General features: G+C 39.2%; 1 protein-coding gene across 4 annotated transcripts in view; it reads right to left on the bottom strand.

Annotated features, from left to right (window-relative positions):
* Positions 1 to 10,355: 10,355 nt before the first annotated feature.
* TSEN15 (tRNA splicing endonuclease subunit 15) overlaps positions 10,356 to 15,057 on the bottom strand; it is a gene marked incomplete at its 3' end in the record, with an annotated part of 38,855 nt that continues 34,153 nt past the window's right edge. Inside the window, exons 4-5 of one of the 4 annotated variants that reach the window (XM_082675932.1) lie at positions 13,422 to 13,563; positions 10,356 to 10,569 (exon numbers count right to left, since the gene is read on the bottom strand). In XM_082675932.1, the coding sequence (XP_082532058.1) occupies positions 10,510 to 10,569; positions 13,422 to 13,563 (202 nt within the window). Of the gene's footprint in view, positions 10,570 to 11,538; positions 12,870 to 13,388; positions 13,564 to 15,057 lie in introns of those variants that run through there. The other 3 variants (XM_082675930.1, XM_082675931.1, XM_082675929.1) reach the window with 3 other exon arrangements.

Raw genomic sequence — 15,057 nt, 5'->3', positions numbered from 1 at the left:
GGATGAGCCAAACTCAATTCCCCCTATAAGTGGTAACTTCCCCCTCCCACCAGGAGCAGAGACTGCTGTGAGGTCCTGCCTGCTTCTGCTGCCACAGTTGGGGAGGGGGAGGTGTCACTCCAGGACCTTGCTTCAGATATGTAAGCTCCCCCTAGCCATTAAACCACTGATGTCTCCGTCACTGACTCTGGGCTCTTTCTTCAGTATTGAGGCTGGGTAAGTACTGGGCTTGCAGGCCTGTGGGGCACAGCCTAGCACTATCTTTCTTACATGCCATCTTCTCTATCATTTGTGTAACCAATCTAGTTCAATCTTTTACACAGAATATTCTAGCAGTCTCTCTACATCCAGTCCTACCTACTCCATCCCTCTAGGTTCTAACCATAGCACAGTCAGAGTGATTTCTAAAACAGACGTCTGTTCCCGTTCCTCTTCAGCTTAAACCCTTTATTGGGCCCACTGTTTGCATCATGGATTCCACCCAAGGTTCTCAATGACCTGTTCCTGGCCTGCTCTCTAGACCTGACTGTCCACTATGGTGACCACAAGCCACATATGGCTACTGAGCACTTGAAACAGGGCTGGTCCAAACTGAGGCTGTAAGTGTAAAACATACACCAGATTTCAGAGTTAGTAGAGAGAAAAAAGAATGTAAACCGTTTCAGTAATAACTTTTGTATTGAATATGTACATGTTGAAATAAAAATATTTTGCATATATGGGGTTAAAAATATATTATTAAAATTAATTGTACTTGTTTGTACCTCTATGAATGTGGCTTCTAGAAAACTTAAACATACATATGTGGCTTGCATTATGTTCTAGATGTTTTTCTTACCCTTTATGTTTTCCATCTCATACTCTGCTAAACACCAGGCATGCTCAGTGACTAACAAAGCAAGCTATGGTATTTTATAATCTTATACAGCACACTTTAAATGAAAATTAGAATGCCCTTGAACTATCATACCCTATTCCTCCTGTGATGGCTTTAAAATATAGGCACAGATCCCTTGACACTCCTCCTTTTAAAAGGTAGACTCTAATTCCCCTCTCCTAGAGTGTGGACTGGACTTAGTGACTAAGTAAATAAATAGAATAAAGCAGAAATATCAGTGTGTCATAAAAAGTGTTGGAATTTCCTCCTCCTCTCCCCCTCCCCCACCCACCTCTCTTAGCGATGATTCACTCTGAGTGAAGCCAGCTGCCTTATCATTAAGAGATTCAATGAATCAGCCCTATGGGGAGCTCCACATGACAAGGTACTGACACCTCCTGACAACAGCCATGTGAATGAGCCATCTTGGAAGTGGATCCTTCAGCCCCAGTCAAGCCTTGAGATGACTACAGCTCTAGCCAGTGTCTTCACTGTAACTTCATGAGAAAACATGAGCCAGAATCACCCAGCTAAGCTGCTCTCAAATTTCTGAACCACAGAAACTGTGAGATAATGTTTGTTGTTTTCAGCAGCTGAGTTTTGGGATAATCTGTTACATAGCAATAGATAACTAGTACACCACTCATGCCCTAAATCCCTCCACATTTCCACCCGAGGATAGGAAAAGAAGAGAGAAGAGAAGTTGCTAAGAGCTCAAACTTAGGTTTCACTTACTTAGACATCAAGATTCACTTCAAAACCATCCCCTCTATGAAACTTTTTCTAACAAACCCCAGTAGATTCCCATATGTCTATAAAAAATTTTTTAATTAGAAATGTTTTCACACATTTTGAATTCAGTGTCTTATCCAAAAACATTTCCTGTTTTAAAATTAACTTTTTAGAAATAAAAAGTTTTCTGATAAATACACACAGAAATGTTGGAACAATCTAAAAAGAAGGGAATTTAAATCACCTGACATGTGACCTCACTGAGGAAAACATTACTGATATTTTTAATATCCATTTCACATATAATTTTACATAATAATATTATCTTGCATATGCAGTTTTTCATCTTCTTTTTCTCATGCAATGACCTTGCCTCTCAGTTCCTTGACCTCCTCATATCAGCTACAGACTCCATGGTCAGGCTCTAGACCAAACCTTTGCTCCTCAAAGTGTGGTCCACGGACCAGCTGCATCAGCATTGCCTGAAAGCTTGTTGAATATGCAAAATCTAAGACCCCATCATGCTCTCACCTCAAAACATTTGTACTTGCTGTTTCCTTTGCCTGCAAAGCTAGTCCTTGTATGACTAATCCTTGCAAGACTCATTCCCTCACTGCATTCTGGTCTCTGTTCCAAGGTCACCTGCAGAGAAAAGCCATTCCTGACCTCTCTAACTAGAGTTGCATTCCTGTTGCATTCTATCCTCTCACCCTGCTTTACTTTCTTCATAACATTTATTACCACTTGACATTATTTTAGATGTATTCATTTGTTTACTTCCTTCCACAAATATTTAGGGAAAACCCACTATATGTCAGGCACAGTTCTAAGGTCTGGGGACACAGAGGAAAACGAAATAAAGTCCCTATGTCCCCCACACTAATGTAAGCAGGCTCTACAAATACAGTTTGTTAGTTATTATATCATGTTTCTTTACTTATTCATTCCTTCAAGAAGAGGCCCAATCCCTACCATCAACAGAGGGCTCCATGCCAGGGCCCATGACTTAAACCCACCCTGAACATTCCAGCTTCTATTCTGAGGGAATTTTTCAATGTGTTTTTGTGCTGTGCTGAGCTAAGTTTAACTCAGTTGCTTTCAATCCCAGTGAATTATCCCAGTACAGCTTCCCTGTAGTGGAAATTTCCCTTACTTGATGTAAGCCGCCAACTACATAGCTAGTAGTTGTCTTATTCTTGTGCAGTTTATCTGACTTCAAAGGGTTCCCCAAAATGGGACCAAAAACTTTTATCACCATCATCATCATCACCAACAGCAGCAGCAGCAGCAGGGTTAGGCCTGATAAAGTTGACAGGAGCCAAGTTTATCTTTGGTGTCCTCCTGCATCCTCTTCCTACCCTAGTGGGCACCTAGGGCCCATTCCTTGGAGGCCTGGCTCCCAGCGATTTACATGTATTCCCTCCTAAGGTGGCAACTTGCACATCAATGGGAAGTGCTTAGAGACTGCAAAGGAATGGCATACGGATAGCTCATTATGTGCAAGGCTTTGTTTATCCACGCACAGTCATTTCATCATGCAAGGAAAATACAACCTAGAAGGACACATTTTGTCCGTCATTTTACAGATGGCAAGCTGAGGCTCAAAGAGATTACCTACCTCTCCCATGTCACTCTGGATGGTCTGAAGTCAAAGCTCTGCCCTTCAAGCCTCCTGAGCTTCAAAACTTCAAATGAGCACATTTCTCATGGTAGATTATCAAAGCCCATGATTGGAAGAACTTTTTTTTTTTTTTATACAGTGGTGGAGGTGAGAAGAAGTGATGAAAGTGTTGATGAAAAGGGAAGGTTTATGCAGCAAGATCTTTCAATTACAGGTGGACCAACATTTAAGACAGAATGGATCTCAGACTGTCTGCACAAACCCCTTCATTTTACAGAAGTGGAACAGTAAGGCCCAAAGTGGGTGAATTATACTCATTTAAACCTAAATTTAATTTAATAATTATGAGTAGGGAATTGCCATTTCTAAGTAGAGTTTCCAAATTTAGCAACGTTTTCATGTCTACATTCCCTCCAAAAACTGTTGGATAAGTAAAAATGCACAGGTTTGGCATAGGAAAGAATGTGTAATATTAAGTTTTAAAGAATGTGTAATATTAATAAATATTAATAAAAATATTAAGTGGATATATTTTGTTTAGAAACCTCTGTCTTGATTTCTCAAAACTACTAAGGGAAAGGATCAAAATATAATGTATCTCACAGCATAAGCATGTTTACAAGAGCATATAGCATCTTTCTTGTGGCCCATGGAACATGGGGCTCCCCTTTCTACAGGCAGTTGACGGGGCAGAAAGGCAGTTTTATCCCCTAGAATGACAGGGATAGGACTGGGTAAGGAGCAGTCCATTTATAAACTCGAATGTGATCAAAGTAAACGTTTATTGAGCTCTTACTCTGTGCCAAGTGTTTTTTTGTACTGTTTTTGTTTTGTTTTGTTTTGGCCATGCCTGGTGGCTTGCGGGATCTTAGTTCCCCACCAGGGATTGAACCTGGGCCCCAGCAGTGAAAGTGTTGAGTCCTAACCACTGGACTGCCAGGGAATTCCTGTGCCAAGTACTATATTGCCAATAGGTAGGGTACGGTCTGATTGGTAAGATATGATATACACTAAGGAAATTATGTAGTTCTTGTGAGTATAAATATACATGTTAACAATAATTAACACCTTCTGTTGGCAAATGTAGAAGGATAATATTTTGATGTATTAACTGAAATGTTTTCCCTTCTCAGTAATTCTTGTTACCTGTGAACCTCTTCCCATACAGTCTTTCTTGGCACACTGCGTTGGGGATGGGATTATACTACAGAACAAAAGAGGAAAATTCTTGCCTTTTGAGTTTCAAAACGTGAAATCTTGGCAAAAACAATATGTTTGGAAGAAAAATAGATCTGGGAATGGTCATAGTATTTTCCTACTCCTAAAATAAGATAAAACTAGGAAAAAAAGAAAAAAAAACTGGTGGCGGGGAGACGTGAGAGCAAAAGCAGAAGAGCTAGACCCTTGACTGGGTCACTAAGCAGAGGCCTGTACTCCATTCCCTCTGCCCTGACCCCCTCTGGCTGAGTTCCCACTGCAGAGGAGAAACAGTAGACACTCCAGGGGAAATCCTCTCATTCAAGATGAGAATCTGTGGCCAGCAGCCGTCCCCCAGCCACCCGCTGCTGCCTCCAGGCTCGGGTGAAACCTCACAGACCCCAGACGCTTATGGTCGTTCACCTAGCATTTTACTGAGACAGCAGAGAAGAAGGTCTGGCTAGGAAAGCATATCGGGATGGAGAGGACCCGAGATGGCTGAAAAGCTCCCCCCACGTGCCATGGAGTTCAGGGAAAGAACGAAATATTTTCTAAGTGCCCGAGCGTATTGAAAGAGTACTGAAAGATCTTGTGGCCAGAGATCAGGACACAGCGGTGACTGAGGTGGAATGGAAGCACTGCGGGATGATACTCAATTCAGCCAGTGCCAGCATGGACTGATGGGAATCCCTGGACTGGTGTCTACTCCCAACTTTCTCTCCCTAGCCCATGCTAACACACTCTGAAAGCCCCCTAGATCTACATGAATACCCCAGGTTTGTGATCTCATTAGATAATAATCCAGCCCCCGAAAAAAGCCCCCAGTTCCTCACAAACCCAGTCCCATCCACGCATCCATATTTAATCAGCTTCCTTCAGAAATATTCTTGCAGGGTTCAACTAAATCCCCCATGCTACCAGCACAAATACTTCCCCCCATTCCCCCATTCTTAGGAAGTAAAGACCAGACAACATAGTCTGTGCAACAGCCCATGGTGCATCAGAAGAGAGAGAAGAGTAAGGTCTACAGTGATCCTGGGTTCCTGCTACATAAAAGATCTCCCTTTGGAGCTCAGCTATTAAATCTAGAACCTGACAATAAAAGCGGGGGAAGTTTCTCTTCCAAACTCCCCTCTGCCCCTCAGCCCCTAGGTCGGCCCTTTTCCCACCTCTGTGTCCCTCTTATAAAGTCCTCTCACTATCTCCCCATTGCAACCTGAAACCCATTCACATATAAGTAAGTGACTCGGAATAGTCTGAGGTTTAACTTCCCCTCCTTCTTTGCTCCCACAGCTAATCAGTTGTTAAATTTACCTCCTTGCTACCTTTCCTCTGCTTTTCATTATCTGGGAGTGCTGTTCTCTGACTATTCCCTCTTCTCAGTCCAGGAACACAGTGGACTTGCACTTCCTCTTTCTTGAAGTTCATCATGGCCAGCCATGTGACTCGCTTTGGCCAAAAAAATGTGGGCAGGGATGACATGCTGCTTCTCCTGGAAGTATTCAATTGCTGTATGTGACACTACAGCACTTTCTTCTTCCGACCATTGGAACCAGCAACATTCTAGCTGTTGGAGGTTCTGTTGATCTGATTCCCAGTTTCCAAGTCTATGTACAAGGACTTGTAATGTGAGCAAGAAATAAACATAAGTTTAACTAATTCACTGGTTTTTACTGAATCTGTTGGAAAAGATTACAAGAGGACACGACCCCCCGTTGACCCACGAGCTGGACCAGGGCAATTGGAGGCTTCTCACCCCTCCCCCGTCCTTATAACGTATGCTCTGCCCACAGTTCCCACAGTGGGAGCCATTTTCAAGGATGCAGCCTTGAGATAGTAATGTGTTGTTGAGACCATCTGGACTGAATACATGACTGAATCCAGTTAAGGCCTCTATATAAACTTTTAAGATCCTGGAGGGTGGGTACAGAGATCTACTTATCTTGCGGCTGCCCAAGATAAGCCTTGTATGTAAGTTCCCTTGCTTATTAAAACTGCCACCTACCAATAGAAGTGGCCTGCCACTTTCTTCAGTCTCTCCTTGCTCTCTCTACAGGAGCCAGTTGCAGATTTCACCTGGGAAATTCCTTAGGTTGTAAACCAGCAGCATCATAATCTTGCCCATCCTAACATACCTGGGCTACTGTTGGGTTTCAGGCTCTCATCACTTCTCATCTGAGCTCTAACACAGGCTACTCAAAGTGTGGTCTGTATACAGGTGTCAATCCACAAGATATCGCTGGTCTGCAATTAGGCAAGTACAGAAATTGAGAATAAACATTTAGAAATTCATATAACAATTCAACTGAATCTGTTGACTCTCTAATAATAAATATTTGGGCTTGTAGTCCCCCCAAATCTTAGCACTGGGCCTTTCCATGGGGTCCTGCAAAAATGCTTCTCAAATTAAATTGGATCAAGGCTTCATGATTAAGAAATCGAATTACGGTAGGATTCTAAGCAATAGCAAGCATATCTGGGGGATATTTATGGTGTAAGACCCTTCCTCATTGAGTGTGAAATCATCATTTAAAAATTCCCTGAGTCTACTCTTTGTACCAGCACAAAATTTAGCTCCAACAAGCAAAGAAACTTTCTGGGCTCTTTCTCATTTAACATTAATTATTGTTTTAGGTTTGCCTACATAACAGCATTCAGATGATCGTATTTATTCTTTGGAATAAAACTTATAAATACATTGCCTATGAATATGATTTTCCAAATTATCTGCACACAGCTTGACATTTTGATACATTTGTTCAAGAGTCCAAGAGGATAATGTAACTGATCCCTAAATCACTAAAAAACTCCCTCCATGGGCTTCCCTGGTGGCGCAGTGGTTGAGAGTCCGCCTGCCGATGCAGGTCCCGGTCCGGGAAGATCCCACATGCCGCAGAGCGGCTGGGCCCATGAGCCATGGCCACTGAGCCTGCTCATCCGGGGCCTGTGCTCCGCAACGGGAGAGGCCGCAGCAGTGAGAGGCCCGCGTACCGCTAAAAAAAACAAAAACCAAAAAAAACTCCCTCCAGGACTAAGTAGAGCTAATTTTTTTCTTCCCAAAGCCTGTTTGACACACATTAATATATTTCTCTGCACCATACAAGACTCTGAAAAGAACAGGGGGCTAGATATTAAGAGACCTGGCTCTAGTCCTCATTACCCACTCACTTGCTACTACATGAAGCTGTTGCTTAACCACTTGGTGCCCTAATTTCTCCACCTACTGAATAAGCATAATAAATTAATAATAGCAAGTAAATAATATAAGCTCTGTTGTGAGAATCAAAATAAAGAGTACTGAAGTACTTGGTAGTGAATAAATTGCTTTACAACTATCATTTAGCATTTATATGTAATACTGCCTTGTAACATTCTCAGTTATCTTGTACACATAGATTTTCTCCTTTTAAGCCAGAAAATAAGTCTTTGAGAGGTACACTGTGTAATATTTCTCTGTAACTTGTACACATAGATTTTCTCCTTTTAAGCCAGAAAATAAATCTTTGAGAGGTGCACTGTGTAATATTTCTCTGTATGTTCAGTCCTATGGGACAAATAATATACATACAATGATTGTTTGAAAATTGTTTAATTTACCAAAAGTTGTTGAACCCCTTCACCATTAAGTAAACCGCATAAACTTCAGACTTCATACACTGCATGATGGGTATTCCTCACTCACATTGGCAACAGTCTTTTAGAGTTTGGCTAGGAGAGTTGTAATTGGCTATCTGAGCTCCTTGAGAGCACAGGTCATATCTCATTCACCTTTGTTACTTCAGCACTTACCACAGTCATCTAAGCACAGTTAATGTCTGAAGATAAATTAGCATGTTAATAAATTAATGAACTTTAATTAAATACTTCCTTAATAGTACCTCCATTTAGTACTCTGCAATCTAAAAAGCCAATCTTTGTTTGATTTTAGTTAAACTGATTTTTAATCTTCCAGAATCATCTAAACATTTTAAAAGCAGACCTGTCCAATAAGTCACGTGATTTCCCCACACTCTTCCCTTAGTTAGCCCAACCAAATTCTTACTCAAAGATCATTAAGCCGATTAGGCTGCTGGAGTGTCGGTGGTAAGGAATGGGACAGCTCTTGGTCTGAAAGGAGGGAAAATTGTACTGATTGTTCAGAATACGACACTACTCTGCATATGTGAACAGTCAAGGTAAAATACAGCAGATGAGTAAAGTGCTTCTGTCTAGAAGAACTATAAACTTTGGCAGGAACCACTGTGCTGCAGCAGTGAAAGGCCTCCTGCTGGGGCTGCAATGGAAAAAGTGACCTCAGAGAGGAATTCAGAACTAAAATGCTCAGAAAGATGAAATATCACGAAGTTTTGGTTAAGTCACTTGGTTCCAGGAATATAAAAGTGTAAAGCTGTTTCAGTTTTTTAAAAAACCACAGATTACATGAACTTTGTAGATTATTATTCTATTCTAGTTGTAGCTTAGAATTCCAAAGTGCCTCCACCCTCATGTTCTTCACAAGAGACCTGTGGTGTTTAGGAACACATTCTCCTAGAGGGGCCCAGGCAAGGAAGCAAAATAAGTCAGTCTGGAGTCATTGGACCTAGATCACTCAGCGTTCTACTAAGCCATCCCAGCGCAGAGGGTGCACTCACTAGGGACCCCAAAATACACAGGCAAAGGCAGCACTAGAGAGGAATCATTGCATACCCTTTCCCCCACCCTGCTCCCACCTAGAGAGGGGCTTCCCTTTAACGGAAAAGTTTATAGGTATAACAGCAGCAGTTTATGTCTCTCACCACTGGGATTTAGCCAGTTCAATGAGTGTTTCAGAGCTGGGATCTGTTGCTAGGTGATCTGCTCTTGAAATTTTATCTAATATATTGGGCTTTTGCAAGGAAAAAATGAAATGCATCATGGCATATGGATATGAACAAAACCATAATCTAGGAAAAAACACCCACCCTGGCCCCAAACAAGCTTTGATTTTTTATTTATTTTTTTGTGGTACGCGGGCCTCTCACTGTTGTGGCCTTTCCCGTTGCAGAGCACAGGCTCCGGACGGGCCGCTCCGCGGCATGTGGGATCTTCCCGGACCGGGGCACGAACCCATGTCCCCTGCATCGGCAGGCGGACTCTCAACCACTGCGCCAGCAGGGAAGCCCCAAGCTTTGATTTTTAAATATAGATTTATATTTTGAGTAAAGCATGAATCAAGTCACATATTTAATGTCAGTAGACAGCGTAATTTTAGAGTCATGCCAGAAAGAAAAAGGGAGGGGGGTATGAGCACATAAAACTTATTTATATTTTTATTTATGCTATTTCCCACAGATTGAAAATAAACTTTCAAGAGCACCACTTCTCAAGTTAATTCATTCCTGAAGTCTGAAAATTTTGTGCTTATTTAGCAGTGCCCTCTGGTGTCCAAATGGATCATTTTAGTTTGCCTTCAGGCAAAAAGTAAACCATTAAACAAGTCTACAATCAGCATTCATTCATTCACCAAATATTTACTGAGCACTTTGTATATGCCAGTTTGTGGAAGGTGGTGGGATACACAGATGTATAAAAAAAGACATAGTTTGTTATGACTTATATGTGGAATCTAAAAAATAAAATGAACTAGTGAATATAACAAAACAGAAACAGACTCAGAGATACAGAGAACAGAATAGTGGTTACCAGTGGGGAGAGGGAAGGAGGGAGGGGCAAAACAGGGGTAGGGGATTAATAAAATAAATATGTAAAATAAATATGCAACAAGGATACATGTACAGCACAAGGAAATATAGCCATCATGCTGTAATAACTTTAAATGGAGTATAATCTATAAAAATATTGAATCACTATGTTGTACACCTGAAACTACTGATAAAATATAATACTGCAAATCAACTATACTTCAATTAAAAAAATTTTTTAAAGATACAGTTCTTTGTTCTGTTCTTAAGGAGCCCATAGCCTAACAAGAAAGACAAGTGTAAATGCAATTACAAAGTTACTTGATCAGGCAAATGAAATCACTTTACCTATTTTTCACTAAAATGAGACTGACAGAGGCGGGTCATCTCCATTTCCAAACTGTCCTGGACCATTACTCACACTAGCAGGTATCTGGCTGGCTTTGGACAGAACAACTTCGGTCAAGTACACAGGGAACATTCTGAAAAAGAGTAGACATCCCAGGACATACAGTGAGATTAAGACCTAGTTTTAAAGATTTCTGTAAGAAAGCTCCTTTCACAGTCAAGACACTTCTGGTCTTGTAGTTACATAGGGGCCCACTGGTCACCAGATCTGACACACCAATCTAACATTCATTAAGCCTTACATTTCTTTCTGAAAATGCAGACTGTTTTTCTAGCACTGTAATGAAAGCCCTCAAAAGGAATCAAATTGCAGAGATGCTAAGAACTGATCATAAACTGTTTTAGGATCCTTAGATCTGCAAATTGCTGACTAGGGTTACAGAAACCCATATTGTTCTGAATTGGTGCATCTTTGGGCCTTCTGGGGAAGCAGAGGGAGTCTGGAGTTGCTAAGACCTTCCATCAAGAAGGAAAGTAAAATTCAAAAAATATCAAAGGAAAGGAGTTCAGGAACTACTATAGATCAAGAATGATGCTTTATACAATTTTGTAATTTTCCTACTTTTGGTCATTTTTCCATTCTTGTAATTGTTGTTTCCCAGCGTAATTAGCCATGACTTGCTCCTAACCAACAGAATATGGCAAAGGTGACAGGATGTACATGACTACATTACATGATATTAGGAGGTCCATCCTGCTAACTCTCTCTCCCTCACTGGCTTTGAGGAAACAACCAGTTGTGCTGGCAAGGCTCATGTGGCAAAGAGGGTGGCCTCTTACCAACACCCCACTAAGCTGAAGTCCTCAGTACAAGTGCCCACAGAGAACAGAAAGCTGCTATCAACCACATGAGTGAAAAAGCAGGTTTTTCCCCAGTGAAGCCTCAGATGACACTGCAGCCCTGGCCAACACCTTGACTGCAACCTTACAAAGGACGCAAATTTGAGATATTAAATGTGTGCTATTTTAAGTTGCTAAGTTTGTGGTGATATTAGTATGCAACAACAGATAACTAATATAGATCTCAGGACACTTTTTTATTTTAAAACATTTTTATTATAAAAGTAATACAAATAGAGAAAAACTAAAATATTGAAGAAAGACAAAGTCATCCATTTCCTGCCCTGCCATCCTATTATAACCAGTTAGTAATTTATTTTGTCATCTTTTTATTATATACTTGGTGTGTTATTTATAGCCATAGTCATACACATTCATATACTTTTGTATCTTGCTTTTTGTTACTAAATATTTTCTCATGTTTTTCGGTAATTACTAATTTTTAATGGGTACATAACACACCATTCATTAGCTATATATGTTCATTGACTATCTCCCCAGACCAGTGGTTGGCAAACTGTGGCCCTGTACTTGCAAACAACTTTTATTGGAATACAGCCATATCCATTCATTTAGATACTGTCTATGGTTATTTTTGTCCTACAAACAGCAGAGCTGAGAAGTTGTGAGAAAGCCTATATGACCTGAAAAGCCTAAAATATTTCCTTTCTGACCTTTTCCAGAAAAATTTTGCTGACCCTTGCCTTAAACTTTTAAGTCATTTATAATTTGGATTATTATATGCCCCAAAATGTCACTTGAAACATCTTTGTGCATATAATTGTTTATACCTTAGGCAACTTAATTGGGAGGTATTAACAAAAGTGGAAAAACTGGGTCTACTTAAGAAAGATGTTTTTAAGGTTAACACTGTCCCCTACTATCTCTCTTATAATATTCTAGCTTATGATACAGTACAGGTGGTGGTAATAAGAACAGAAGAAAAAGACCCAGTACTCTTGTAGGTAGCAATTCTCTGGTCCCTATTAATCTAGACATGTAATTTTACACTCTGGATGAGCATATTTTTAGTTTTGATTTAAAGTCAACCAAAGAGGGAAGTGACAGTAATTGCAACATGAAAAAACCAATTGAAAGAATACTTTCTATTGGGGATGAAAAAGCAGACTAAAGTAAACTCTCCAGGTGTCAAGGTGTACCTGAAATGCCATTCCAGGCTAGCTGTAGTGACCAAAAGGCACTGAGAGGGTTGAGTAAGGGAAAGAGGTGGCAGTCTCAACAATGTTCTACCCTTCTGAACACACCCTAGGCATAAACTTGTATACAACTATAATTAAACTGTCTCCAGATGAGAAAGTTCTAGAGCAACTACCCTATATTTCTGAATAAAATAAATTCTTCTATCTGGGAAAGTTTTATTCTTCAAAAAGAAAACTTATGGAATGGGACCAGCTAAGTCAACCCTGACTATCTCTGAGGTAAAAGATGAATCAGGCTGATGGGTCTCAGTCCAATCTTGTGTGAATAAAGCAAGCATCGGGAAGTATAGGTGTCATCTTCTAAGGGAAATATTCTGCAACATAAAAAAAAAAAAAAAAAAAGATAAGGATGGACCTTTTCCCCAATAGATAATGTAATTTAAAAGCAAAACTAGGAAGACATGTAATGTGATTATGCCAATTATGCCAACAATATATGTAAAGAAATCATATAAAACACATTTACTTATTAAATTGTTCCTGTCAAAATGTCAACCAATTTAACATTTCCTTAAAGAAGTGTTTAAGTGTTCTCAGAACTATTACTATTATAAGCCTTTATATTCCATCCCAGTTACTCATCAAATCATTAAATGCATCATGACTTCATGAAGTACTCTGGGAAACTATGAAATTTTCTGTAGAGTAGGGAAGTCAAATTATTTTTGTGAAAACAGCTAGGAACATGTTACTTTGAACAGAACATAGCCATTTCTGAGGTATGAAAAACCAAGTCATTTTTTTTTCCTTGAATGTTCATATTGCAAAAGAAGTGATGGTTCTGTGAATGGACTGATTCACACTTAAAATCATGTCATAACTTTCTTCTTTTTTCAATGTTTACTGATAGTTGCCCCAAAACTGACCTGAGGATCTGGCAGCATAAATCCATCAGTAAGTTTGTAATAGACTATTGTGGAGTCAGACTCCACTATGGCCAAAGTAAAAGACATCGGCAAATCTGGATCACCTTGCAATTTTCGAGATGCCTTCAAGATCTCCCTTATCCTGAAAATAAAGTCACAACACATTTAGCATTCACAATCACGCAATTAATAATAAGATCAAATACTGTAAAATCTTGGAGAAGAGGTAGGCAATAACATTATTTCCATAATGCGGACTCAGGAAATGTATGAAGGCTCAAATATAAACATTTAAAGTTGTCTTCTTATACAGAAAATCTTGCAAATAAGAGCCATCTACTGACTTTCAGTCCTTCTCTTTTGTATTCACCCATCTCTCCTGATCATCACACCTGAGAGAATCAAAACTGCATTTAGGAACCAACAGAATGGGACACTAACAGTATTTAGGGCATCTAAATTAGCTAAAGATCCCGGTTACTCATTTTTCCATTTTCCAACTTGGTATCTTACAGTGGAACAATTTGGTATTCAGGTTTGTTTCTTTAAAAATAGATTATAGTAAACATTTCCCCATGTTTCTACTGGTGTTAATAATTACAACCTTTATATGGCTATATAATATTCTATTGCTTCATAATTTATCCAATCATTCCCCTATTGCTGTAAAGTTCTTTCAGGTTTTTTGTGAGGAGGAGGGTGCTAATAAAGGTAAGCTGTAATAATCATCTTTCTGCAGGTAGTTGTTTCTTTTTAAATAATTCTGTTGGGTCTTTCCAGGTATCAGAATTATTAGATACGAATATAGATATTTTTGCAGCTCTCAATATGTATTCTGTTACTTAATAAAAGCTAAAAGAAAAATATAGAGAGAAAAAACTTTTTTGTAAAATTATATATCAAACATCAATGTTATAAAGGATTTCAGCTTGCTTGCTGTGGAAAATAATCTACTAAATCCAATATCTAGGTCTTCAAAACACTATTAGCTTTTGTTTACCACAAACTAAAAATCCTTATTACCTACTCAATAAAACCTGTATTCAATAATTCAGTAAAATATAATCTCCAGAGGAGCTTTCTTAAAAAGGCAAATTAAAAAATGATCAGTTGTTTTTTCATGAAGGTAACCAATTTTCCAGGAATTAGAAAAAGATTTACTAGCATATTAACATGCTACAACTGAATACATAAATAACTCAACACTATATTCTCTTTAACAAAAGTCTGATTTGTCCCTTTAAATTCTACTCCCAACCCTAAGTAAAAATTCTTGTGATTCTTCACCCATCCTACTAGCTACTGAATCTATAAAGTATCTAAAAAGAAAAGTCTCTGCTTTGAAATATTCTTCCTATAGTAATTATAATGCTTTTTTAAAAACCTGTGGTGGAGACAAGATTTTAAAAGTGATTTAAAACAGCAATAAACTTCTAGAAAAGCTGAAATTAAATTGTTCTTGCTAAACCATCATTTAGTCACTACATGTTACAGAGTGATAACTGGTTTCTTAAAACAGTCACAAAAAGCTGCTTACCTACTATCATTTAAATTTCACAGGTATGTAATCAGATAAGGAGAGAATGAGTTTCTAAGTTTGTTTCCTCATAGTCAAACCATTTCTAAAATGATCTTG

This window comes from Grampus griseus (assembly GCF_964374135.1).
Source record: "Grampus griseus genome assembly, chromosome: 1".
Taxonomy (NCBI): Eukaryota; Metazoa; Chordata; class Mammalia; order Artiodactyla; family Delphinidae; genus Grampus; species Grampus griseus.
The sequence above is the reverse complement of the archived record's forward strand: the minus strand, read 5'-3'. Positions and strand labels throughout refer to the sequence as shown.